General features: G+C 41.0%; 1 protein-coding gene across 1 annotated transcript; it reads left to right on the top strand.

Moving 5' to 3' along the window:
• LOC124049682 (vasoactive intestinal polypeptide receptor 2-like) lies at positions 1-27,894 on the top strand. Its single transcript, XM_046371596.1, has 13 exons — positions 1-478; positions 5,908-6,007; positions 7,033-7,140; positions 11,209-11,306; positions 21,034-21,131; positions 22,447-22,585; positions 23,727-23,877; positions 24,346-24,406; positions 24,888-24,957; positions 25,599-25,690; positions 25,868-26,006; positions 26,302-26,343; positions 26,451-27,894. The coding sequence occupies exons 1-13, from the start codon at positions 422-424 to the stop codon at positions 26,622-26,624; spliced, it is 1,329 nt and encodes a 442-aa protein (XP_046227552.1). The 5' UTR covers positions 1-421; the 3' UTR covers positions 26,625-27,894.
• The last annotated feature ends 71 nt before the right edge of the window (positions 27,895-27,965 follow it).

The raw sequence follows: 27,965 nt of genomic DNA, 5'->3' as shown, positions 1-27,965 counted from the left end.
ATGTAAGCGCACCCTCAGGAAGCTCGCTCGGGTCAGGGAGCGCGCAGGAGTCCGGGGTGGGCCGAGAGACGCGCAGACGGTTCGAAAGTGCACAGAGTGGAGCCGGCCCTCCGCCTCCCTGGACTCAGCTCCTCTCACCGTGGGTCCTGGACTATCATTTCAGACCAGCTCCGTGTCAGTTCGGACTGTTTTCAGATGTGACTTGTTCGCACTTTTCGGTCACTGTTTGGTTTGTGTGGTTCACAATGATGAGGCGGTGAGTGAAAGCGTGCGTAAATCTTGTGCCCAAAAACATTTTGCGCATTAAATCTACACACACTTGACAAGCTGCGGTTTGGCAGCGCCTCCCCGCACGTGTTTGTCGCTGCGGATGTCGGTCAGGTGAGCGCAGAGCTGCCGTCCAGGTGGATGAGATGTGACCATGTCCTTTACGCACCGGCTCGCTCTGCTGCTGCTCGGCTTCACCTTCATCCACACGGTCAGTCCCTCACTTATTGTTATTACCAGGATTAATGTGATTATTTATTTTAAATACCGTCATTATTTCTTTTACAATGTGCCATAGATAAGACAAGTGTGTCTATGTGGTGTTTCGGGTGAGCTTTAGCGTTTTATGATCTTTTATGATCTGTAATATTAGTCGTCTTTACATGTCATGATAATCTATTGTGACACGACATATTTAGTTTTAATTGGCTTGATAACATAATGAGGCCATAATACTCTTAAAATAGCCTCACAGTGAGTTTATAGTGACCTTGTTCCAACTGATTTATTTTTATTTCCTCTAACAGTCTGACTGATACTGTTACATTTGAACCTTTTAAAATATTTCTTTAGGGTTTCTACACTACAGGCATTTGTCTAATAATCATGTGTTCTTTTCAGGTCATAAACTTCCATTCTGCTGCTTTTCTCGTGTCATTACGTTGACACTGATTGAACTGTAAAACAGTCCAAAGAGCAGCCTGCAAGCTCTCATTATTAACACCAATGATGAACTTGATATTCTGCAGCTTCAGTAGCTGTACTTTATGGACTTTTTGTGTGAAAACATTAATTATGGATTCACTTTCTGGCTGCTGCTGGTTCATTTTTAATGTTCAGGTCTGATTCACACTGTAGACTAGGCTCTATATTTAGACTGGAGAAGCACGTTATCATCTTTTAGCGAAGTTTAAAATCCAGGGCTGTTCCTTTATTGGGACACCAGGCAACACAAGTGGATGATTAACTCAAATGTTACTTATGGAGAAATTCTGTGAAGGTGGCGTCGACGCTCCAAAAGTGCTCTCAAGTCAAGCTCGTTTAAGATCTTTCTAACGTAACATGAAAGAGCAGACTTTTCACATAAAGAAGAAAAGTGATAGAAACTCAATATTCTGTAGAAGTTGTATCTTTTGAGCCCAGATGTTGATGTATATTGTAATAAGACGTTGGCTTACAAACATTACATGCACACGGACGTGTAAAAGCCATCAAAAACCCTCAAAAATCAAGTGACTGAATCGTTCGCTTCTGTTAAACCATCAAGTCAGTCATTCTGGCAGAGACAGCAGCTTCCCGTCTTGTGTTTTTATCTGAAGCGATGGAGATCGTCCCCTTTTCCTTCCCTGAAACATCATTTTCCACTGTAAGAATCTTTGGAAGAGATCTCACCCAAAAATTCAGCCTGGCAAATGGTTATTAACGACAGACCTATGAGTGTGTCCTAACTGTGTTTCATACACAAACTGTATTAGTATTATTAACTGAACACATGCAGCAAATGCACACCTCACGTCTGCTGGGCGAGAGGTGTGCATTTTCTGTGTGTTTTTATGCTAAAGGTGAATGACTTCTGCTCCCTGTGTTGATCTTATCAGAGAGCAGAGTCTTGTGAGCACAGTTAAATAAGTTTATTTGATTTGCTATGTTTGAAAGATAAAGGAAAAAACTAGTAGTTAAAGAGTCTAGAACAACATTTACAAACACTTAGAAAATCAGTGAGTTAATCACCCTCGCTGCTTTGAAGCTAAGCTGCGATAATCCTCGTTCTGGAGTTTTTTTTTAATGTTTCACTCTGCAGACTAACTGTTGAACTTCAGCATGAAAATCCTGCAGGGTGACGTCAGTAATCTGCTCTCCTGTCGACCACCCGGCTGATGTGGTGTGTTTAAAGCCGTTTAAAAAGGAGAGAAAAAACTGATGTTACACAGTGGCTCAGCTCACTGCCGGTTAGGAGACAGTTTGATGTTTAGTCTCAAGCTTTAGTTCACCACTTTTCTGTGTGCTGACACTGAGTACTGACATAATTTGAGTTGCTCTGGTTGGTACTGCAGCTTATTCCTGTTTGGGTTTAGCTGATAAATAGTTTTCATAAGTAATTTTTGTAACATTTTTGTCCTCTCTATGTTCCAGTGAGCATTGACTGTATTATTATGAACGTGAACGTTTTTTTTTTCCTTTTGTTTCAGGAGCATCTCAGTGACCGTATTCTTGTATGTCTTCTGTTGAAATAATGCATATATGTTGGGCAGTTTAAAACGGGGTCTTATGGAGACAACTCGCTTTTGGAGTCAGCCTCCAGTGGCTGTTTGGGGAACTGCAGTTTCCTGCATTTCTCATTAGTTTTATTTTTCTGTTCTGGAGGTTGGAACGCCCATCCTGGTGCTCTAAAACTCCTGTGCTAGCGGTCCTCGGAGTTCCCAGTCCAGTCTGGGCAGTGTCAGCTAGCCGCATGACTAACTGAGCTTACAGCAGTTAGCAGCAGTTAGCAGTTACCTTAGAAACAAATAAAGCTATCTGTTCATCTGGAAACTCACAGAGAGCTGAGGCAGAGCCGCTGTAGAACATCAGAGGGAAAGCCTGAAACATTTTCACCAGTTTAACTAATATAGTTACTGGTGTGTGATGCACACACTCCAGTAAGCACTACAGAGTTTTTGTAGGAAATCATTCCCACCACCAACCCGAGATGCATCATGCAAGAGCAGGCATTCAGGGCATAGAGTGGAAATGACTGAAGCACCAGTCTCCCAGTCCGTGTACCGTCAAAATACTTTTGAAGCTGTTACTCTAAGGTAAAATAGGTAATGTTGCTTAAACCAGTGTCACTTTAGACCACCGTAGATTCATCCTGCCAAAGACAGATTGTGCTTCTTATTTTGAACGCTACACAAGCGTAACTGAGACAAGCTGTGGTGATTATATTGTCCTCCAGAAACAAATCAGGTCTAATCGGTGGTTTTAGTCAAAGTCAAGGTCAGACGAGGCTCAGGATTATAAATTGGAAAAAAATTCTTTTGTTTAATCCAGGACATTTTATCCGTAATGGATCTGTGTGTGTACAGGAGCTCATTAGATTGCAGAGATTATGTTGTTGTTTCAGCAGCAGTGGATTAAATCAGGTCAGAGGTTTTACCCTCTGCCCTTCGCCACTTTCTATTTATTATTCTATTAAATCATACATTTTTAATGAGCTGTAAAACCAATGAAGACAATGAAGTCCCCACTCCTGGAGTTTACGTCATCAGCCTGGAGAAATATTTCATTATTAGTTTTCACTATCAAAGCGAAATGTTTGGAATCCTTTTTGCGGTCACTGAAGTTCAGTCACTTGAGAGGTGAAATTAAATTAAAAGCAGAAACTTTTGCCTGGAAAGCAACCTTCCAATTTACCATCTGCTCATCCATTTGTCAGTGTAAACTTAGCTACAAACCCCATCAATTCAAGACTGGGACTGAAAGTCTCAAACCTACCTGGTTGCCTGCTGTAAAGCCTAATATTTACAGTTTTGTTGTCCAAAAACTATAAACACATCAGCCACAATGTTGCACTGGGTGACCATGAAGGCACACACTGGAGTTTATTTTGTCTCAATCCCTCAAACACGGTCCTGCTGTCCCAAATACACACTTAGAGAACCAAATGTGGATTAATCCGCCGCTGGAAATAGTCCTCAACAAATACAATGTTTCCTCCTGTTTGTCTGTTAAATGTTCACTGAGCAGCTGTGGAAATAACTAAGCTTTAAAAATGAAACCATTTGGAACCAATTGGGCTTGGTCCTGAGAGCCACAGACAGGAAGTCAGATTGTACTGTTGGTTTTGGTTTGGTCATGGGATTGGATTACAGTGAGAACAATGTAGAATACAGCCAGCCTTATCCTTACATAAATACTGTAGCTTCTGTATGCATTTACCTGAGGCAGTTCTTCATGACTGTGCATACAACTGTCAGTGTAAATTCAACTCCAGCTGTCTGTGGAACGTTCAGACTCCACTGGCGTGATGGTGTCGTTTAAAAAAAAAGAGAGAAACATTTTTTCTCTCATTGGTCCGTTGAAGACAGAAGTGAAGTGATGTTTGACATGATAAGGTGACAGGCTGATTGACTGTTTGGCTACAAATGACAGCTCGATGGACCAGCGGGAACTAACGAAAACTTCAGGTGTGTGTGTGTGTGTCTGTGTGGTATAAACACACTGACAGGTCCGACATGCTGCTGAGAGCAGTAGGGTATCTCAGTGTAAACAGACCTCCCAGCACACACACACACACACTCTCACACACACTTGCAGTATATCAGTGAAGTCAAGCTGACACATGGGCTCATGTTGTTTGAGTGTGTTTCTCTTTGTTCAGATTGTTCACGTGGCCCTTTGTTGACACTCTGTTTGAGTGTGTGGCCTTGGTTACCGTCAGTTGCACCAAGACGTGCACGCACACACGATGGCTTCTGGTTTGATGGTGGCAAACGTCATAACGGCTCAGAAGTTTGGTTTGCAAATTTGTCCACAGTGACAGCCTGCAGAACAGGAGCTGCTGATGATTTTATAATATGAAGCTGAGTGTGTTGTGAATAAAAATCTTATTATGAAAGTACTTTATGTAATGCAAATGTAACTCTGGCTTATCCAGCTTGATTTCTTACTGTTACTACTACTTTTTTTTTTTTTAACAAGCAGACCTGGACTTCACAGTGTGTGTTTATCAACCTTAAGCCTAAAAAAGAGATTTTTGCCATAAAATATATGTGAAATATTTACTTCAAAATGTTAATGAGGTTCAGCTGCCTGTCATGTAAACTATTTTGGACATAAAATAACAGAGCAGAGTTCATCCTGAAATGATGAGTCAAAACTTCATCATCTGCTCTCACATGCCACAAAATTTTATTAAAAGTTGCTAGAAAAACAAACACACTGAGGTTCTGTCTGTGGTTCCAATAAAACGTTCATTAAAATTCAAAGTACAGCTCCTGTAGGAAAACCGCGTTATGAAGCCAAACAACTGCAGAGTGGGAACAAAAATCTCTACCTGCTAGAAAAATGTCTGGCATTGGTGGTGTGTTTGAGGCTCGACCGGATGTACCAGATTGTGGCTGTTTGTTGGACCAAAAACCATTTTGACTTGACTTGAAAGCACCACGAGTGTAACCATTCATCAAAGCAATTGACAAAACAGTCCCAAACCAAGGTGCATAAGAAATCCTGGAGATTTTCAATCAATCAAATTTCAATATTCAGCTCAAGAACGAGCAAGTAACTGGATTTTAATAGCAAGAAAAACAAGTAGTTTAAACTAACAATAAATACATTTATAAAAATGATCAAATCTCATGGTTAAAAAAAATGAAACATGAAATTTACTTTTGCCCAAGTTTCAGTGCTGAGTGAATAATCAGCATGAATTTCTAAGGTGAGGGAACCATTTATCTAAAAAAATTCCCTCCCTGAAACCTCCTGGAGAAAGCAGCAGCCACAGAAACATGAACTTTAGTCCAGAAAACTGAAGCACGTCTCTCAAACACCAGCCTGAAGCCTGAGACACGTAGAGCCACAGGCTGAACTTTTGACTGGCGCAGGAGCTTTGTTCATGTTGGAGATAATTTTCATAATATTTATTTCCTCTCGCCCCGTCAGGTTAATGGAAAGTTTCCTCACTGCCAGTTCCACTGGGAGATGCAGAAAGCCAGCAGAGAGTGTCAGACACAACTGCAGCAGCAGACACCTACTGGCACAGGTATGTACCTGCACATGCACACACACACACACACACACACACACACACACACACACACTTGTTTGGAAATTCCCAGCAGCTTTAAAGTAAAATAAATACAGGACGGAGAGTTTTATGGTGGCTAACAGTTTTGGCATTTGCACGAACAACCCCCCCCCCCAAAAAAATTAACAACAACACACACACACAAGTCAGCATGCATGTGTATGTGTGTGTGTGTGTGTGCATTCACTGAGGTCACTTATGTGGAGAGGAGGGTGTGTCTGGACGTTGTTTCAACACACTCGCTATCAATCATTTATTTACCTCTCAGACTTGTGAGGACCACAGGAAGTGCGCACACACATACACACACCAGCAGTTTATCTCTCGCAGCTTGTGGGTTCTTTCTCACGCCTGTGTGTAGCCACATGCATGTGTTCGTCTGTGGGTTGTTGTCTCTAAAGGACAATCCATCATCAGATTGCCCTCTCACAAACATCATCAGCTCATCTTTGTGATGCACTGTTGAAACTCTGTTGATTTCCAGTGTTGGTAATCTTTTAGCTTTAAATAGCAGCTCATCCTCATCAGTACATTTACTTAAATAGGTCATTGTACTTTCAACGTTTTTTCATTATCTGATAATTTATACTTTTATTTCACTATATTTCAGAGGCAACAATTGAACTTTTTGCTCCACAATATGTATTCAATAATTTGCTTTATTATTATTATTAATGCCTGAAATGTAACTTAGAATGACATAAACATTTAGAGCTGCACACATTGTAGTTGTTTTGCTCTTTTAAATGATCTAAATGTCATTCTCGCTATGAGGAAATACTAATGGTCTTTTAAAGACTTAACGGAAGTTAAAGGTGTACAGTGGACCGAAATGTCAGAACAGACGATTAAGAGGGTCCTTTTATGTCGATTTATATCTCAACTGTTTGTTCAGCGGCAGGCACAGGATTAGTGAGTAGCTCAGCCAAACAGGAAGTTGTGAGTGGTCTAATTTATACCTCTGATGTGTGTGTGCTCAGGATGTCGTGGCGAGTGGGACAATGTGTCTTGTTGGCAGAACGCGGCGGTTGGCGAGGTGATAACCATCCTTTGCCCCTCCCCCTTCCTGCACCTGTTTGGAAAAAATGGTGAGTCTTCCACCGCTCCACCCGACACTGTGGTCCTCTCTGATGTAAGTGTTCATGCCTGGACATTTGTGGACAGAATGGTGTACCAGAAGAAGTTTAAGGAATGTGGGGTCTTGGATGTTTGGGAGTGCTGTGCCAGTGTTGAGTCAGTGTAGCATCTGTGGTGTTTAAATGTACAAATTAGAAAATGTCTGAAGACTTTCCTTTGTGTGTCGTCTCTATTTTCCATTTGCCTGTTCTTGCTGATTGAATGCTTTGCAGTTACATAAGTGATGGCCTATGTGTTGCTGCTTGGTTACTGAGATGTTTGCCGGGTGGTTGATTGGTGTTATAAGATGGTTTCTGTTTTAGGCCTGTAAATTAAACAGTGAAACACACTGTTTGTCCTTTAAAACAACACGTTGAAATACTGCCTGATGCCCGGACCAGCAGTAAAACATTGTTTTGCGCCTTCTAAAGCTGTTTTATGACGTGGCCACACTGGGTTTGAGGTTTGGCTCGGCTTTAAAGCAACTTTGCTAGGGTTAACAGTTATGGAGCAGTTGTGGTTATGGTTAGAAGAAACTCACACTGAGTGTCAGTGGGCTGGTTGCCCAGCAGACATTTTGACGTGTTGTGACTGTTGTGTTCCACTCAGAGGAGGTGGTGCTGCTGTTGTGCACGCTGGTCTGCTGTCACTGTTACTGGCACCCTTAACCAAACTGAGCTGTCATTATTGTTACTCTGCCTGTGTTCTTCCTGCTGTGACGAGTCAAAATGTTGGCTGTGCAACCAGTCCAGTGAAGTGACAGTGTTGGTCTTGTATTAAAGCCTGGCATTTTGTTGATTCTTCCACCCACCCACAGTGTTTTTGCCCAAGGCTGACAACTTTGGGGTCGGGTTACACCTGTCTGTCTTTGGTTTAAAATGGATTGCAGTCCTTCATCCACGCTGACAGCCCTTGATAATGTGATGTTAGATCACCTCTTTAAATGTCAGCATGCTTCCTGCATGTTTTTGTAGTTTGTTGCAGTTTTGATGCCTCTTCTTGTCCAATTCTCAGCAGTTTATAGATGACTTTATTAATGTGTTTCTTCCAAGAACTGGTCAGACTGGTCAGAGATAAGGTGCTGACTGAGACAGATTGTTACCGACTGCTGGATCCTTCTCATTGACTGTCACAGTTCAAGTCCCTAAATCAGTTTCTCAATATCTCCGATACATATTATCCTTCAATAAAATTGACACGTTCTGTCTGGTTTGCGGTTGTTTTAGTTTGGGTCCAGTATGATAGGGTTGTAGTAATAATCAGCAGCAGTTTGCTGAAGCGCTTTTGTCCTGCACTGAGCCACCAGCTGAGTCCGTGTTGACTACCATGACCTCAGCCAGCTGTTTCCTTCTTCCTAGTTGTTCCTTTTACAGATAATTTCACAACGTCTCATCTTTCAGTTGAATCATTTTGCTTCATTCATCATGCTGATTGCTTCTTCCCCCTGCCTTTGATCCTGTCCGTCGTCCGTCCACTTTCCGTGCTGCCACCTCTCCTTCACTGCTTCCTTCTGCTTCCCTTTCCTCTCCCATCAGCCCTTCCTCAAAGCCTGCACTTTCTCTGTCTCTGCATCGCTCAGTTTCACTCTCATTTTGTCTTTTCAGTTGTGATTCAGTGTCTTTTCTCTGCCCTGCCAGATAAAATATTGTTTTAGCAAAACATGAACATGTGGTGGGGATGTGTGATTACTATAATAAAATCAGAAGTTCCTGAAGAGAGAATTCTGGAAACTGTATCCTACAAGGTATTTCTGTACATACTACTGCACTAATTCAAATTGCCAATTACATTTTTTTTTGTTAAAAACTGCTTCCTGAATTACATTTCCCTGGAAATGTTTTTTTTTACAGTCCAGGAAGCATGGCAGTCTTTGGCATAGGTTAGATGTCCAAGATGCTCAGGACTTTGCCACTGGAGACTGGAGTGTTACTTTTGTTTCACCTATTTAATTTAAAGCACCTACAACAGTTTAACTGGTTGCTTAATTGATTGATTAAGGATACTGACTTGAAGCACAACCCCATCCCGTCTTCGTCTTCAGCATCCCTTTTGTTATTCCTGTTGGCGGCAAGCGTTAATCGGCGCCATGTTAATTGCGCGTTTGTATACCAGTACCAACAGAGACAATAGACAGTGTGACAGTTTGGATGTTGCAGCTGAAAGAATAAAACTGGAAAACACACATGCATGAAAATACATCTAAGCAACACATTAATTTAATGGAATAAACAAATGTAAATATTGTCAGATGTACTTGTGCTCCAGTGATGGAGCCGTCATATTTATCCAACATTTATTTCTCAGCTGTAACTGTGTTGCTTTTATCCAGGATTATGTGTTTTAACTTCATATTCATATCATACTTCATATTTGTCTAATATTACAGTTTGCTCTCCTTTTGTAAAATGTGCTGCTGCCAGTAGACTTATCCATGCACGTGTTTGCCTATGAAGTGCAAACACCTCCTCTGAGCGCACTCGTGAATACGTTGGGAAATCTTGACTTGACTTATAGATTTGAAAACCACCTTTGCGTGATGGAAAGAAATCCTTGGTATGTCAAACTGTTGAATACTGTCTTGATTGTGTGAGAAAAATGTTGTAATAGTCTGACAGTAGGCTGAAGTCACGTAGAGAAAAAGCTGGTTAGAATTCAAAAACAACGAATGTGCGTTTTGAACAGACAATATTTTCAAAAAGAGCAAAGTCTTCTTCTGATGCTGATGCTGCCGTCATGTTTTCCATCTTTGGTTCTTTGTCTGCCTGAGCTTCACTGCTCTCTCACCATCTCCACACTCCTCTGTTTTGCTTTCCTCCTTCCATCCTGCGCTGCTCTTTCACTTAACGAGTCTAACTATTTGTGGGACAGCTGACAACATCTGGGCTGGCTGACTTCTCTCTGTGATTTCACTCAGCAGCATCTGTCAGTGGCATGTTTTATCCACCTCTCAGGCCGTGACTTTTAGATATTCTCAATGACCTGTCTGTCCACACACCAGAAACTGAAATTAAAGATGGCCTCTTTCAATATGTGGGAACACGAGAGGGGAAAGAGAAAGGGAGAAGGGGGGAGAAAGAGGGACAGCGAGTGTTTTTAAGCCCTGAATAGTGTCTGTAGGCTTTCACAAGTTTTAAAATGATTTTGAATGAATATTATTCAGTATTTAAAGGCTGTCAGTTTTTGCTAATATAAAAACTCTTTGACTAGTAGTTTCTCTAATTTGAGTTTGCAGTATGTTGGGCTCTCGTGGAAACCGAACTCATCTGCTGAGAAGCTGTCAGCTGGCCAGCAGCCTCATTAACAAACCCAGGCACTGTAGAGCACAAATCAAGTGTATTTACAACAGGGCAGTTGAGAAATCTGCTGCAGCTGGGGACCTCCGACATGACCAACCTTTTCCAGTCCTCCTGCTGTACTTCCGCTTTATTTACACTGAGATTTCTGATTAATAAGTTTAGCATTAGGTTAGTAAGTTGTGAAGCTGTTTAGTTCAGACAGCTGACTGGTCTTCGTTCTCACTCACAGCAGCTTGGTCATTGGCCCTAAGTGTCATACTGTGATGCCTGTCTTATCCCTGTGCTGTCAAGTTAACATCCACTTTGACAAAATAGTTTATGACTTTTGGACTGTTATTAACATCAAACAGTCCGTGTTTGATGTTAATAACCTGCTTGGTTAGATTCAGGAGGAAAAATCATGTTTTTGGTCAAAAATAAGGAAGTTAACTTATGTTTAACAACAGATACACGTATCATATGTTATGTAACATAGCACAAGGACTCCATGGTCCCGCGCAGGAAAACCCTGTATTTGACCCATCCACCCACCTCTTGGTTTGGACTTTCCTCTCTAATTAAGTGCGGTTGGCTGTACGCATTTTAAAACCCCTTGAAGGTGATTTGTGATTTCAAGCTATTCAAACCAAGTCAACTTGACTTGGTGATGAATTTCAAATGAATTGACTAATTGTTTCAGCTCTAGGTGGGTGTAAAAATCTTTCCATTTGCCTGGCTATCTGAATGTTTGTCTGTGTGTGTCAGGTAACCTCAGCCGGAACTGTACAGACCAAGGCTGGTCTAATGTCTACCCTCCCGTCATCATTGCCTGCTGGTCAGACAACACAGATGAACCCAGAGAGGTGAGTGTTCAGTGTTGACTGTTGTGTTTGTAGTGTGTAATATGGTCAACAACTGATGATGACCTTTGTGTTCTTAAGATCCCAGCATCAGTTTGCTATCCACTGTGTATCTGTAACAGAGTAATACTTGTTTCATGTTTGAATCCCTGATTGTCATCTTACCCCGCAAAAAACAAAGCAAAACAATATTTCTTAAGCCATCTGATCAGCTATTGAGTTTTGTCTTGGGAACTTGACTTTGTCATTTCGGTTTTTTTTGTTTGAAGAACAGGACTTGAAAAGATTGAGGCAAAAGGACTAGAAGTGCTTCATGTAGGCTTTAGTACCACAGTGCTTTCCATTTGTGTTCATGTGAAGTCCCTCGCAGCAGAGAGGGATGTGTTCGATATGCTGTGGTTTAGATGCATCGGGGAACCATATCTCTGTTTCGACACGCTTGAGTGCTTTGTTCAACAACAGGTAACAAACCAACCACAGACCTACTTTCGTATTCGTTGATATTAAAAAGCCAGCTGTGGATGAGTGTCAGTGTATGCATATGAAACTTGTGTATTAGTATCTTTGTTCTTGTTTTGTTCTCTTTTTTGCGTCCTTCAGGTCGTGTCAGCATTAGACAGTTAGGAGCTGCAGGTTTCGGTGTGACGAATAAGACTTGCAGTTGTCTTGAGCTCGTACTTCCAAAAGCAGCAGTCAGAATGAAAATAGTGCCGCACTTTTGCTCATTAACTGCAGAGCCAAACTTTAATCCAGCTGTTTTCAGACTGAAGTGAAATTCAGTCTGTTCTCACAAGAAATAATTAAAGGTTCAGAACGAAAAAGAAGTCCATCATTTTGCCTTAATTATCACATTGCCTCATTCAGTGTCTCCACTATGCTACAAGAGATGTAGACAGACATAGGCTGCTTGCCGAACTGCCTGATGCTGGCATTCTTCCTCTGAGTCTCTGAAAAGGTTGACTGGCCTGCACACAGCCCTGACCTCAACACCTCCAACACCTTAGGAATTATGTGGAACGCCACACCGGATCACCTGACGTCTGCAGCAGGGTCAGCATCTGATGGAGGAACTGAAACTAGAACAGTGGGTGCTGTTAGCGCACCAGATTCATTCATTTTGTTTTCTTTTTAAAATGTAGCTGCACAATGAAAAACTCAGGCAAATCGCCCGTCCTAAAGTCCCCAAACAGGACCTCAACATGCCAACTGATGCTGAAAGTCTTAAAATAATCATCAGGTGTCCAAATTAGATGTGACTTCATTCAACCCAAAGGACTTTGTTGTGCAGCACAGATAGCTATTAAAGAGCATAAATATAAACTCACTAACGTGAAAATCCAAATTATACACACTGTCAAAAATAGAAACAGCTTAATAGTTAATGTATGTGGATAATGTGTACATGGAAACAGGTTGAGGGAATGACGTGCTGTAGAGGGAATGACATGCCAAAGACATGATAACAAGTCAGTGGATGTTGTCCCCCATCACTTACATTGAACACATGCTAGCAAGAGTTCAATGTAAGCTCATTTTTCTCACTTCAGTGTGCAGATTAAAATTATTCTCACCAGCTCTTTTCACTTAATGCTCTCGCTGTGGTGTATCTGCTTCGTGTGTCAGCATTGCGGCGCGTGTGTTTATCTGTTCAAAGAAGACACTGACCGAGATAAATGAAGAGGAAGGTCAAGGTTAAGAGAGCAGATCAAATGTGAGGAAAGAGAGGATGGAGAGTTTTTGGCTGACAGATATCTGACCTCCATGCTCAGCCTTTCAGCCTTTTCCTTCATCACATCCTCTTTGTGTTTGTGTGTGTTTGTGTGCTGAAGGTAAGTTCACCTAAATGTCAAAGAAAAAAGAATCGTTTTTCTCATTTATCCTTGTCCAGTCTTGCAGATGCTTTTGGTATTATTTGCTCAGGTCACAGAATATCTGTCTCTAGCGCAATACGATGAAGCTGAAGGGAATGTAGTTTGTGGTGCTCACTGCTTAGAAAAACTAAAGAAAACAAAGAAAGCAAAGTAAGACAGATTTTGTGCAGAGCCTACTGTAAATCAATCAAAAATCTCTCATTAGGAGCTTTTGGACAGTTGTCCTACAATAGTTATGGGAGTGCACAGATGTGACAATGTTTTTGGTGAAGTTAAACTATACTTGTTTTTTTTTTTTACTTATAGTGGCATTTGACATTTTCTGGTTTCCCCTGTGATGTATCTTCTCGGACAGAAACTCGAAGCAGTGTGCTTGTAATCTGTTAACCATCCTTTTACAAAGAACAAATGAACTAGAAAGAGCACAAACATGTTGCTTTATAAGAAGGTGAAGAAGGTTGAAGGACTGTGACCTGATATGTCGATCTGTTGAACGTGGAGAGAGCAGTGGGCAGCCAGTGACACATGGTGAGAAAATTCATAGAGATGCATCGTGCTGCACAGTTTACAGATTATTCTGCATGTTTAATGAGGAAATACCTGCAAAACTTATAATATTTCCATCAGTCTCAGCTGTGTTTGCTAAGTAGTGAAACTAACCATCCAAATTCACACTAACTCCAAGGAAGGACGCATTAAATTTTGGAGGGCATCCAAAACAAAGTGAGTGGGAGCGAGCTGCGTGTTGGCCCCTCCACGCCAGCTCGAGGGAGCAGCGGCGGTTGAGCGAGCTAGACAGTGAATGAAGAAAGGTAGGGGCTTTGGAGACAATAAAGAAGTGACTCAGAGAAAGATGAAGTTATTTTTTGTCATGGGATTGCACAAATAAACATGCTCAGGCCTCCACATTCATTGCAGGAAGGTGCCACGTTGCCAGATATTATATTCGCTGACATAAAGCACACTTCAAACAAACAAAAAAGCCCCACTACCCAAAGGCAAACACCCAAAAATGTCCCCAACCCAGCAAAATAATCATAATAATTGGATAAAGAAGAAAACAGGCACACACAGGGTCTCTGCAGGTACCACCACACACCTAAATGGTGACTGAGTGACACCTCAGCTGCACACATATTTTGCTATACTAGTTGTATGTGAAAACTTGGAACAGATGTGGAGAGGATTCCTCAAAAGATTCCTGGAAAAGTCACAGGCCTTTTCTGTTTTCACATTTAACAAAAAATGGAGTATTTTTGGCAGTGTGTTTGGCAAACAGGAAGAACAGCTGAGTCTTGCACACAGCAGTCGTATCTGCTGTGGCGAGACACCGGCTTAAATTCTCAGCTCCTCCAGCTGAGTTATGGGGGTCAGTTCCTGGTCTTGGCGCTCTCTGCTCTGTCATCTGCTCTCGTCTGTTCCTATATCGGCTTCTTTACAAGATAAAGCCAAAGTGGCAGCCTTTTCCCTCCCCACAGCCGACTCCTTAGAGGACTAAGAAGCAGAATGACGCAGCTGTGAATGTTACAGGTTGTGCTATTGACTATAAAGAAACCCACCTCTCATAGTTAGAGCCTTTCTCAGTCAACCTGTGTCATCTGTCTCTGCTGTGCGAGTGTGTGTGTGTGTGTGTGTGTATGTGTGTTTTAACTATCCCATCACCCTGGAGGCATATGGCGTGATGCCACAGAGCTTATTTTCTGACCTTCCCAGTTATTGCTCTTAGTCACGGCTGCATTCCAGGACCCTTTGGTTTATGCTGAGCTTTAAACGAGCAAGTAACAGCAAGATTTAAGAGAACATCCGGACCCTTTATTGTGTCCACAGTAATATTCAGGCCACACACTCATCTTGTTCTCTTTTTTTAATGTACAATCAGGTTGTCCTGCGTCAGTGTCTGTTGATTGCCCCTTAGACCTTAGACCAAGGAGAGGCAGTGGTTTCGTAGGTATAGAAGCAGAAGCATCAACTTGGGTACAAGAAGAGATGGGAATCATGTGATGGAAGTCCACCATGTAAACAGTGTATGCATGTTTTTTCTGTATTCTCACTGTTTTGGCATATTGTTTTTAATATAGTTAAAGGTAAAACAGGATATCTCAAAAAAAAAAGAAACAAACAATTGAATCTACGAACTGAGAAAAAAAAATTGACAAATTTGACCATCAGGTGCTTTCGCTGTGCTGCTCAGCAGGCATCTAAAACATGCCTCTCTCTCTCTCTGTATATTTTCCTTTTAAGAGCCATCTTTGTTCTTAACGTCGCTGCCACATGCCTGTATTTCTCTGTTTACAGTATCTTTTTTTTCTCATGGCCGGGCTGTTTTTCTTTTCTCCCTGTGTGTAAACAGGCACACATTTGGCTGCAGAAGACATCAAACTCTTTTCCGCTGAATACGTGTTGCAGTTTTTAAACAGGACATGTGCATATTGTAATCTTGTTTGTATAATCTTCCACATGTACATTAGTTTAGATTACAAGTCTGTATCTTGGTTTATATTAATTGAAACCGAAGTGAAGCGCAGTGCAGCTGACATGCATCATTTGTGTGAAACGCCTGATACTATCTAGATTTACTAAATATAAGAAAACAGATAAGAAGGCGGGTTGTGTGATGCCTCCTTGTATAGAGAATGTATCAGCGTTTCATTAGGCTGTTGTAAAAAGAAATGAACTTTCTTATAAACTGTGTGCGTTAATGTGAGTTTGACTCAAATGCTGCATGTGAACTGAGTGCTAAAATATTTTGTTATTATGTTGCATGTCCAGTCAACAAAAACAGAAGTTCTTCAGGCCTCTAGGGGGAGCACTAAGTGAAACAGCTTGATTTTCAACCTAAGTGACAGAGATCTCGTTTATAACCACTGCCTGTGCACAAGTGGGGTATGACAGAGGCCTATGCAGAAGTTTAGTTCAATTCAGTTTATTTATGTAGGGCCAAATCAAAATGAAAGTTATCTTAAGGCACTTTCCACATAGAGCAGGTCCTGACCATTGACATACATAAAGATGGACGATAGATGTGGGGTAGCAACAGCAATGATAGAAAGGATCAATAAAGGAACTAAGGCTAATAATGATAATAGTGATGTCTATAATAACTGCTGTTATAATCATCATAATAATAGCAGCATTTGGTGTGAAGCAGGATCACAGCAGGAGGTCCAACCACTGTCTGTGGGAGTCCTCTCAGTGTTTCATCAGCGGTTTGTCCTCAGCACTATTAACTAATTATATTATTAGCATAAAAGAATTGCAGAACAGAGTGTCAGCAGTTTTCAGTTATATCTTCCAGTACTGTGCAAATATCCCAAAGTACAACTGTAGTTTTCACACAGTTTTTGTGTGTGAAATTGCCACACACACCCTTTGCTTTCTTCAGTCACCTCATCTGGCACGTCTTCATGCATGTACGGAACATCTAAATTAAGCCAATGACGGCTCTCACACAATCATCACACTCCATGTCCTCATTATGCGTCCTAATAATAAAATAGCTTTCAGCTGTAGTCAGAATTTACTCTAAAAAGTTGCTGATCAGCAGGCTCATTTGTGTGCATCAGCATTCACGAGGTGCTTTACGGGGAACCCTTGTAGTTGAATGTGGTGGTTGTGGAGAAGACAGGATATGAGAAAGGAAGAGTCTGAGGTTTTATAAATCTGATAATTTTTTGAGGCACGTCAGTTTCAGCTTTCGTTAGCGTGGGTCTTTCACACTGTTTTAAAAATGAGGCCGATGAGATGATATCTGTTGCTTTTTTTTGTTTGTTTTTTGTTTTTTCTAAAATTGTCTGATCTCTCTCTCCTTCTGAGCATTAAAGTTCTGGTTCAAAGGTTCAGGTTCAGGTCTTGTAGAGAGTGCGATTTAAACACACAATGTGCAAGAACAGTAAAAACTCATTCTCTTTCCAAGTTATGAATAAGAACAGGATGATCTCGCTCTTGGACGTTTTTGCATGTATAAACTCACTGGAGTGAGACAAATCCAACACAATTTTAGGGCCAAATTTTCAATAATTCATAAACCAGCTGGAGTAGACATAACTTTACTTTTAGAAGGGCGGACAGTTTCACTCTTGTGAGTATAAATTATAATTTTGGTTGTTGGAAGCATTTTGTTTCCAGTCTGCGTTGAATAGACAAATGAGCTGTCGGTTTAGTTCATTTAGGTGACTACTGGTTTTGATTGTTTTTGTTTAATTGCAAAGTCTAAATTTGATCAGTTAACTGATTAAAATAGGAAAAACAAAAGCGTAGAGTTGAAGCACAAATTTGAGGAGGCAAGTTAACAGTAACTGATAAAAAGAGCACAGAATCTAATAATTGATGTCCCGTATACACACACACACACGCACGCACACACACAGCTGGATGGTGATCCTGTCCAGAGCCCTCAGGTGTGGGACTCCCGCTCTTTGACTCTCAGTGAGGCTTCTATTTGTTTCCTGTTGAGCAGACAGAGGTTTTCCGTCTGGAAAACATTCAGCTGAGACCAGACATCACTGCTGGCGCTCAGCTCTCACCGCAGACAGATACTCACACTTCACACACAGCACATGCAGCTGATCGTCTTCGTCGTTAGAACAGATCTTTAAATCACACGCTTTGCTGGTTTTACAGCAAACGTAATGTGGCGTTCACACAGGTCGACGCTGAACCAAACTCAAAAAAAAAGAAAAAAGAAAACCTTTAGCGCGAGGAAGTGACAAGCACTCACTTTTGTTTTGATTCCCACTAGGAAAAGGACAGACTTACGTTATGCACGCAGTCAACGACTGATGGAAGTGTAAAGACCTACTGACAGACTAGGTGTGGAAACACATCATTCAGGAAATTATCTAATGTAGTTGTGCACTAATTCAGTGGCAACGTGAGGAAATAACTGCCCTTTCAGAGCTCAGAATGTAAATTTGGTGCTCAGTAATATACACAGTAGCAAGCTTCAGGTCTGTGGGAGACAAGAGACATATCATCTGTCTTTTCCTCTTTACACAACACATCTGTTCACATACTAAACCTCTGTCTAATGTCTGAGACACCCCATAAGGTCCACCTGCTTGTTTCAGATATTTGTCAATGTAATAATAATATAAATATATGTAAAATAATAATACCGATAGAGAAAACCTCTCAGGTAGCCAAAATGACTTGGCCTGAATCCAGCATGCAGCACTCATGTCACATCTCTCTTACGTCTTGTTGGCTGAATTATTTTGTGTCAGTCTAATTCACACAATCTGTCCACAGTGACCACTAAGACCATTAAGAATCACATCAGGGCTTCCCTTGCAGCCATAAGAATCCGACCTCAAACCACAACGTACCGGATACAAAATGATTGTCACTGTGCAGAAGGAAACGTGCATTTTCTCATGGACACAAGGGGCTAAATGCACGTGGTGAACTGTGACGTCAGCTAACATAATTATCTTAGCTGACTAGTCTGTTGTTCATGAGTTAACTGCACGCTTCCATCTGCGCTGTGATACAAAAAGAAAATAGTAAGTCTCACAACAAGGTCTGTGGATTGTCTTGAGAAACCGGCTCATGATGTACTGGAGGGATCTGTTGCAGTTGAGTTTTTCAAATTCAGTTTTTGGGGGTTCTTTGAGCATCATGAGTAAAGCACCATCTTCTTCCATTACATTCAAGAAAAGGCAAACATCTTTAAAATTACATGGAAACAGCTTTTGCATAAATACGTCATCTTTCATTTTCAGGTTTGTTCATGAATCACAATCACTTTTTTAACTGTGTATTTATTTTAACGTGAATTTGTCCATAATAGTGTCTTTAAAATACCCAAGCTATGGCGCTACACAAAAACAAACTTACTCCTCCGACTCGGTCTTGAGTTGAAACACTGCGCCCAGGAGCAGAAGATAAAGACAGTCCACCAGACTTGTGTCATGCCCAAGAGGCTGTTCAGCCCAAAGTTCAGCGAGGCTTTAATTCTCTGGTGTCAGAGAGGAAGACAGAAAGGGTGAGCGAGCCAGAGTTTACGGACAAAGTTGTGTTTGGACATAGAAGGCAGCGAGGCTGCAGCAGACCAGAGCCAGCAGGTCATCAGCACCCAGCCAGAAGGCCTGAGAATCAACCTGAGGAATGAGACGCTGATGTCAGGCTGTGACTGTCTGTGTATCCTCAGATATTTGTCTGTGTGTGTGTGTGTGTGTGTGTGTGTGTGTGTCTTCAGTGGACAGAGAGACAGAGGTACTTAAGAATGACAAAATTCGGAAGGAAAAAAGAATGAAGGATGAAAAGTAGGAACAAAAGAAGAGGGAAGGAAAAAAGAAAGAGCTATAAAAGTATGGAGAAAAGGAGGGAAATGGATGAGATGTAGAAAGAAGGAGAAAAATTTGGAAATGTGGGTTTGAGGAAGAAGAGAAGGATTAAGAGACAAAAGACAGGACAAAGGATGAAAAAATAAGTAGGACAAAGAGGAATAAGTGTCCAAAAATGGTCAAATCCTGAAGTAAAGTATTTTAAGGGTCTCTCAATATGACGCTGAAGTGCAGCAGCTTCATACAGTAAGTCAATGTCACATCTGTTCTTATGAGGACCAGTTAGAGGAGCGAAGGCTGCGCTTTGACATTTAGTTGTGATCGCTGAAGATTAGTTGCTGGGGCTTGCATTATGTGTGTCCTCCAAAGAATGAAAGTACAAACGTGTACTTTTAAGATTCTTTGTGTATTTTTACTTGTGTGAACGTGTTAATCTGTGATGCATGCATGCTCGCTTCACAAAAGTGTTAGTGTGACTGTGTGTTTTAAATGAGCGTTTAACAGTGTGTGTGAAAAGAAGCTTGCGGTTAGTGTGTATTGAAGTGGATGTGCTCATGCATGTCTTTAGGCTACATACACAGTGTGTGTGTGTGTGTGTGTGTGTGTATGTGAATGTCCAGTTAATTGCCAGATGTTGTGTCAGACGTGGGGAATGTTGTTTATAGAGGACGAGAGAGATGAGCGCCAGGCACCATCACATGCATGCACGCACGCACACACACACACACACACACACACACAGTGAGAAATAATACACAACTCTAAAGTTCAGATCCATTTCTGTGTGTTGACTTGAAGAGCTTGAAGAGAGTTTGTGATGTATTGAGATGGACCAGATTTTCATCCTGATCATGCTCTTATTGTGAAAGAGCGTCTCCCTTCCTGCGGGAAGACACACGAGGCACTCAAAGCTAAGTGCGTGCTGTTGATAATGTCTCATGCATCCTTTAGTCTCAGCCTCGTCGCTGCTGGGTATTTGTGGCAAAATCGACCCGAAAATTGTTGACGGGGCTTTTTTGTCTTTTTGGCAGATTTCATCAAACAAGACCAGAACATGACCACAAATATCATAATGTAAACAAACATGCAAAGAAACACACACAAATTAAATCTTTGGCAAAACATATTTCTGCTTTTTTAAAGGTATAAAGAAGCTCCAGGTGCAGTGAGAATGCTTGTATCTGATTGGCCACCAGGTGTTCTTTATTCTCTGTCCTCATTGGCTCTTTAAATGACCACACAAGGCTGCTCCAGATTTTTCAGTTAACAGTGTGTAGCTTTGTTTACTTGTTGGAGGAGTAAACAGCAACAATTCACTTGTGTTGAAACAAACAAACCCTAGTGCTTTTAATTATCTGTTGCTAAAAACACAACCAGAAACCAATGGTAGAAAGTACCTAAGTACTCAAACCCTGTATTGAAGTACAATTTTGATGTACTTGCACTTGACCTGAGTCATTCCATTTCATTCTGCTTTGAACTTCTTCACCACCTTTTACTGATTATGACGTTAGTTTGTCCTGTTACTCCACAGTCAGCGCAATATAAATACACTTCCTGTGTCTGTGTGTGCAGCTGGTCTTTTACAGGGTGGTGAGGATACTGTCCACTCTGGGACACAGCCTGTCCCTCATCGCTCTGCTCACCAGCACCATCATCATCTGTTTGTTCAGGTAAACACACACACACACACACACAGTCATGTTTCCATCTCTTTTGGGGACATTACATAGACTTTCATTCATTTCCTGGAGGTTTAACCACCACCTAACCATACAGTAAACATTACTTGCCTAATCCTAACCCAACCCTTACCTTAATCCATCACTGACCTCAACCTAACCTTAAAGCAAGTCTTCACCCTAATATCCAATGATTTATTTTGTGGGAACTTGCATTTTGTCCCCGTAAATAAGGCAGGTTCTCACAATGAGACGGAGTAAACTGATTTTTGTCTCCACAACTGCAATTTTTTGCTTTTTCTTTTGCCTGAACACCAGCATAATTCTGTACCTTTTGGCCCCATTTCAACTAATCCAACTAATTTGGATTTCCATGAAAATTACACTCACACACACACACACACACACACACTCTAACAGGTTCCCTCAAGTCTAACAAAGAACCTTTTGTGTTTTATTATTTACAGTCATTAAATTGAGATGGTTGAGGCTCCCTGGTTGTTCTGAAGTCTGCAGAACAACATGTTAAAAAAGAAGTGGTTGATTTTTTTTCTGTATATGTAGAACAAGATCACAGGGAGTCAAATTCTTAAAGAGAACATTTGGAAATAAAATGTGGCCTGTCAGCAATGATGATTTTGTTGCTCCTGATGGGAAGAGAAAGTGTCAGGAGCATCAAAAATCATTTCAAGATCGAAGATCTGCTTCTGATGTCAGCAACACAGTTTGAAACATTTGACATGCACATCAAAAATAACTGGGCTAATTATGATTTAGTTTACTACAAATCATCTTCTTCTTCTTCATATTTGCTCATGTATGTTTCTACATGTAAATACAGAGTTCACTACTTTAATTTTTTTTTCTATGCAGGAAGGAGTGCTGAAAATTAAAAACATTTTAATAAATAATCATGATGATGGAAATGTGTCAGCTATGTGCACGTCTCCAACATTTGCTGAGAAAAATATCAGATTTGGTGTGCAAAAGCCTTAACCTGGTGAATAACTTCTTTTAACTGAAGTTATATGAAGGATTAGGTGAGGATATGTAATATAAATCTACATATAGACTCTAAAACACGCTCTCACACAAATGTTTCCAAACACTCAGAGTGCTCAGGGTGATAACAGTTTGTGGGACTGTGTGTGAGACTGACAGAGGCTCAGTCTGGATTAACTCCAGCGGTTCACTCGGCTGCTATCAGCATGTTTAGAGAGCACATCTTTCACTGGATTCACACCCCAACACCCTCTATAAACACACTTCTTAACATTCTTCTGTGTGTGTGTGTGTGTGTGTGCAGGAGACTCCACTGTACGAGAAACTACATCCATCTGAACTTGTTTGTATCGTTCATGCTGCGAGCCGTAGCCGTGCTGACCAAAGACACGCTGCTCTTCTCAGACGATGAAACCACTGACTGCAGCACCCAGCCCTCGCTGGTGAGACATGCACAATTACATAACTATACTTAAGAGGACTTTTCCGTTGTTGATTTACATCTCTGATATGATAATGTGCAGATGTCAGTTGCACTGTATCTGAATTATTTTTACAATAGGATGTTCTTTCTTAAACTGACCCCAGTATTCAAAAAAAAGAAGCCTTATTGATTCTATTCTTTATATTCCTGTCAGTTGTCATGGTAATAGCTTCATGGCTCTGGTGTTACTGGCAAAATGATCACTTTCAGGTCTGGTAAATGTCGTTACTACTGAGCCGTATGGCTGCAGCAGATGTTAACAGGCTCATCACATAACTCGAATGCCTCAGTTGCTGGTCAACAGGAAAATGATGTTGGCCTTATCTGCACTGCAGTTAACTTAATAAACTTTCAGCTGTCACAGAACACCTTCCAGGTCAGCCCATGTTATGTAGGACCCACCTGCTTGATGCTTGTCATCTATCAGAGATGACAGCCTATGACCTTAACACTTGCCATGGAAGTTCTACATGGTGGTAGCACCCTGCAGGCAAAACTGTTAGTGGAAAAGTTCATTTTATGTTCATTACAGGTGTGAAAGAACATAAAACTCTTGGCTTGACACACGGTTATGGTTTTGGGGTCACCCTGTGGTTTGTTTTCTTATACAGCAGGAAAAACAAGTCTTATATACATCACAGGAATCGTGAAATCTTCGATAATCAAGAGCCACCAGACGTGTGTTACTAAAACTACTGTTTAAGTGTTTAACAATGACAGCTTAATAGATAATCCATATAGCACCTATCTTGACTTCCACAGTTTGAAGTCTAGTGCAGGTTTACAGAGCAGATGAGTTAAGTTGCTAAAGCTTTGCAAAATAAGCCCACCTGAAAGCCCAGATTGCCTTGAGATCTGTATTGTGCATGTCTGTGGGGGCAGGTGGCATATAAGATGAGTCATATTCATGAGCAGTTTTACTGTCAGCTGTATAAGAACCAGAAGAATGACTCCTCTTTGAACAAAACAATTTCATGAATGTCTAAACTGATTTGAATTAGTTGTCTTCTTGATTTTTTGGTCATTGCACTCAGTTTTATTGTATGAACTGCTGTCTCATGTACAAAATAATGTAGCAATGTACATTGTTGTTGTTGCAGGTGGGCTGTAAGGCCAGCCTGGTGTTCTTCAACTACTTCATCATGGCTAACTTCTTCTGGCTGCTGGTGGAGGGTCTCTACCTGCACACTCTGCTGCTCATCATCCACAACAACTGCGTCCGCCTCTCCACCTACATGTTCATCGGCTGGGGTAGGTGGCACCTTCATCAGGAGCGTCGCAAAAGAATTTTCTTTTGCTCCCAAAGTTGTGAAGCCTTAAAGAAAAGACAGAGCTGATTGCATAAATTCTGTGCAGACAGACCAAACCAAACCAAACCAAAACACATGCACATGTGCACTGACAGACAGACAGACAGATAGGCAGGCAGACAGACTGTTGAAGTGGACCAGTGTGTTTCATGATGGTGGGATCATAAACAGTCTGTGTTCGCTCAGTACCGTTCTGCTGCCATGCGATACCTCCTTCCACCATCCATCACCACCTTACCAACACTTCCTCCCTAATGCATCAGCATTTAGCTCCAGCTGTTTCATGTACGTGTGTGTGTGTGTGGACATGATATTTCCTGCATGGCACTTTGTGAGGATGTTCTGTCTGGCAGACTGAGAATCTAAACAGACTTTCTCCTCTCTCTCTCCCTCCCTCTCTCTCGCCCAGGAATCCCTTGTGTTTTCATGGTCGCGTGGATCATATGTAGGATCAACCTGGATGACACATGGTGAGTCTTGTTGTGACAGCTCCAAAGTATCTGAGTAACATTTTACTGTAAAAAACAAGAAGGGTGTCAGCCTCTAGTGGCCTCTGTCAGCACGGCAGGCAGAACTACGGGAAAAGGTAATGAAATTAGATCAAAGATGCAAGCACCGTTGAGCATATAAGACACAAGCATGAAAAGTATTTACATGAGTCTTAAAATATGTCTGGAAGGGATCTTTTCTCATTTCTTTATCTGTCTGCCAAGTTCTTACAGACTTGAGGCATGATATCACTGCTGGCATGAAAGCATTTGTTCGTCGTTCCCACATGAATCAGATTCCCCTGCCTCCGAGTTTGAGAATTACTGGGCAGATAGTACTGTGGACATTTAAGTTTTTCCTTTAGTGCTTTGGTGTTTCCCCTCGGTGGTTATAAAGCAGCTGCTTTGTGTTCTAAAAACACTAAAATGTAAAATCCTCCCTGAATGATTTTCTTATTTCCAGGTGTTGGGAGATGAATGAGAACCCCATCCCCAACAGACTGCTCAACTGGCCCATCATTGCATCTGTCATTGTGAGTTTGATTTATTTTACTGCTGCTTGTACTCAAAATTAATGTCTGAGATCATTTTTGTTAACAGAGTATGATCATCTGTGCTTCTATAATCCAATTCAAAGTTTTAAAGCTGCTCACTTACTGGGATAATAGATTTAAGTTTCAGAAAAGACAAACATGTTGGCAGCAATCAGAACATGTCATATGTCATAACATATTTTCTACCTGCCGCCACAGCAACACGTCTATAATGACACGTATGCTGTTGTTTCTGTAGCCAAGGTTGTACTAATGGACCGTCGGCATTTAAATGCACGTGAATGTGTGTTTGTGTGGAGTTAACTTAATTTCTGTTCCTCAAAGACCATTTAAGTTTGAAGCTTTGTGCTTTTTTTTAAACATGATGAAGTTGAAAGAGGAAGAGGATTCTATCTTTGGAATGCAGAAGTATAATTGAGGGAAGATGTGCATGTTGTGCTTATGTAATCATTTTACATTATTTGTTCAATTAGTTAAATTGAAACATTTATCCAAAATCGAAAAAGATATGACTGATGATAAATTTTCGCAGCTTTTGTTTTTTGAAGCGACTGAGAATTTCCCCACTAATAAAGGCCTGTCTTATCTTAACTTCTTCATGCTTTGTGTTTCTCTACAAGGTCAACTTCATCTTGTTCATCAGCATTATCCGCATCCTGGTGCAGAAACTGCGCTGCACTGACGTTGGAGGAAATGAGCAATCGCAGTACAGGTACAGTCCCAGAGCACCAGGACAGGTCTTTCCTCTGACCTTCTGTCGACTGACTTTTTTACATTTTAGAGGACTTTCAGGCGACATAATGAACCACCAGGCTTGTATCTGAAGCACATTACTTGATGAATACTTAATGAATGTGTGTGTGTGTGTGTGTGTGTGTGTGTTCTCTAGACGTCTGGCTAAATCCACCCTCCTGCTGATCCCTCTGTTTGGGATAAACTACGTGGTGTTCGTCTACCTGATGGAGCCGTCTGACAAAAACATGTATTACATCAAGATCTTCTTTGAACTCGGCCTCGGATCCTTCCAGGTAACACGTGACAGGTTTCACTTCTCACCTGTGCAGGTACATTTTTGTGTGATGCTGTGTGGCTGTCCCCAGCACTTAGACTGACCTCTTTGTACATTTTATTCAGAAGTATGCATACATGCGTGTTTTTAGATAAACAAAGCTTTTGTAAAAAGTGCAAAATCCTCTTCATAATATTAATTTTTTGGAGCTAAAAAGCCTTAAAATATGCAACTGATAACACCTGCTTAAAGGTCATTGTTACCTTTTTGTTTGGACAGAACGTGTCATGTTTTAAAGATGATGTGTGTTTCAGGGTCTGATAGTGGCTATCCTCTATTGTTTCCTCAACAGCGAGGTGAGTCTACACACAACCACACACACACACACGTTTCCAAACACAATTCTGAACAAATTTTCAGCTTCACAAACACTAAACTCCGCTTTGACTGTGTATATAACAAGGTCCAGAGCGAGCTGAGGAGGACGTGGAGGAGTTTTTCTCTCAAGCGTTACGTTGGGCGGGACTACAAGCTGCACGGCATGTCAGTCAGCCGAAACGGCACAGAAAACTCTGCTCAGTTGCCCAGGAACTCCAGAGCCCAGTCCATCCTGCAGACCGAGACCACCATGATCTGACCGGGGGACAGAGACGACTCCTAACAACAGAGGTTCAAAGTCTTACTCAAGGACACTTTTATAGACATATCGTTTGCTAGTGGAGGGACTGAAGCTGTGATCTGCAGTGGTCTGATCAGTTGTCCTCAGCATGTCTTCATTTCATTAGACACATGAAACAGTGCCTCCTGAAGGCTGAAATCATGCAGAATAAATACCGGCAACTTTAATATCATTAAACATGACACCCAAAAAATAAACAAAGCAATCAAACAAACAACACACATATTCTCAGCTGTAATATATTCCTGGGAGAGAGCTGTGTGTACCATCTGCAGAGCCACTCAACACCATTTTTAACTGTAATAGTGAGACAGCTATGTATATTTTTTGTGACTGTTTTCCACAAAGATTAGAAACAAACCAAAAAGAATTTATGTATTCAAAATATGTTGCTTTATTTTATAAATAACCAAAAAATTATGACATGTGGGCAAGAATCACTGATTTTGACTTTATTAATTAGTATTATTGTTGCTATTTTAGTAGGTCCAAGGAAGGAAGACTGTCCAGACCAATGCCACAATCATTTCACTTTAGATTCCACCTAAATATTAACTGCATTTGGCCACAGTGGTCCTGCACCTTTTTTGCTTATGACCCCTCTTAGGTTCCAATGTCTACCAGCATATTTGCATTATTTTAAAGAAAGTTTGTGCTTTCCTACTTTGATCAATCATCTCACAACCTCTCGGATTTAGCTTTTCGATATGGAGGATACAACTTACTGTAATGCGTGTGACTCATGATTGTCCATTTTTTTTATGTTTATTTTATGTTTCTTTATGTTTCCTAGCAAATTAATAATAATTATATACATGATCTGGAACTTCAGATGACCATGGGACACAAAAATATTCAGTACAAGAGAATTATTGATAAATTAATGAAAATGGACAGAAAAATGACCTTCCATCATATCAGGATCCTCAAGGATCCTAAAATAGAGACTGATGATAAATGAAAGTTACAGGAAGAATATCAGCAAACAGATTGGTCACTCCAACGGTATCCAGTAGACACCAGGGGTTTCAGTTCTACTTACACACAGCCAAAAACCACTTTTGCCTTGAGCGTGTTGTGTGAATATATTGTGTGTATTTTTGTTTAGTTTTTTGGATTTTATTAATGTTGGTTTTGTACATGAGGTTGAGGGAGATTTGTACATTTTTCAACACACCTGTTAACCTGTGACTTCATATGTTTCATGTATAAAAGCTTTTATCAGGGAGGCTGAGTTATGTTTGTCCTTTCCCTACATGTATGCTAACTAACACACACACACACACATCCACACACACA

Source organism: Scatophagus argus, chromosome 18, assembly GCF_020382885.2.
Source record: "Scatophagus argus isolate fScaArg1 chromosome 18, fScaArg1.pri, whole genome shotgun sequence".
Taxonomy (NCBI): Eukaryota; Metazoa; Chordata; class Actinopteri; family Scatophagidae; genus Scatophagus; species Scatophagus argus.
Note: the sequence above shows the minus strand (reverse complement) of the source record. Positions and strands in the feature narration are given on the sequence as shown.

What these genes read in the sequence shown, in the direction of transcription:
- LOC124049682 (XM_046371596.1), top strand. Translation starts at nt 422, where the DNA reads ATGTCCTTTACGCACCGGCTCGCTCTGCTGCTGCTCGGCTTCACCTTC. An exon ending in GCACCTGTTTGGAAAAAATG is followed by an intron (nt 7,141 to 11,208) that starts GTGAGTCTTCCA and finishes TGTGTGTGTCAG; the next exon opens with GTAACCTCAGCCGGAACTGT. An exon ending in ACACAGATGAACCCAGAGAG is followed by an intron (nt 11,307 to 21,033) that starts GTGAGTGTTCAG and finishes CTGTGTGTGCAG; the next exon opens with CTGGTCTTTTACAGGGTGGT.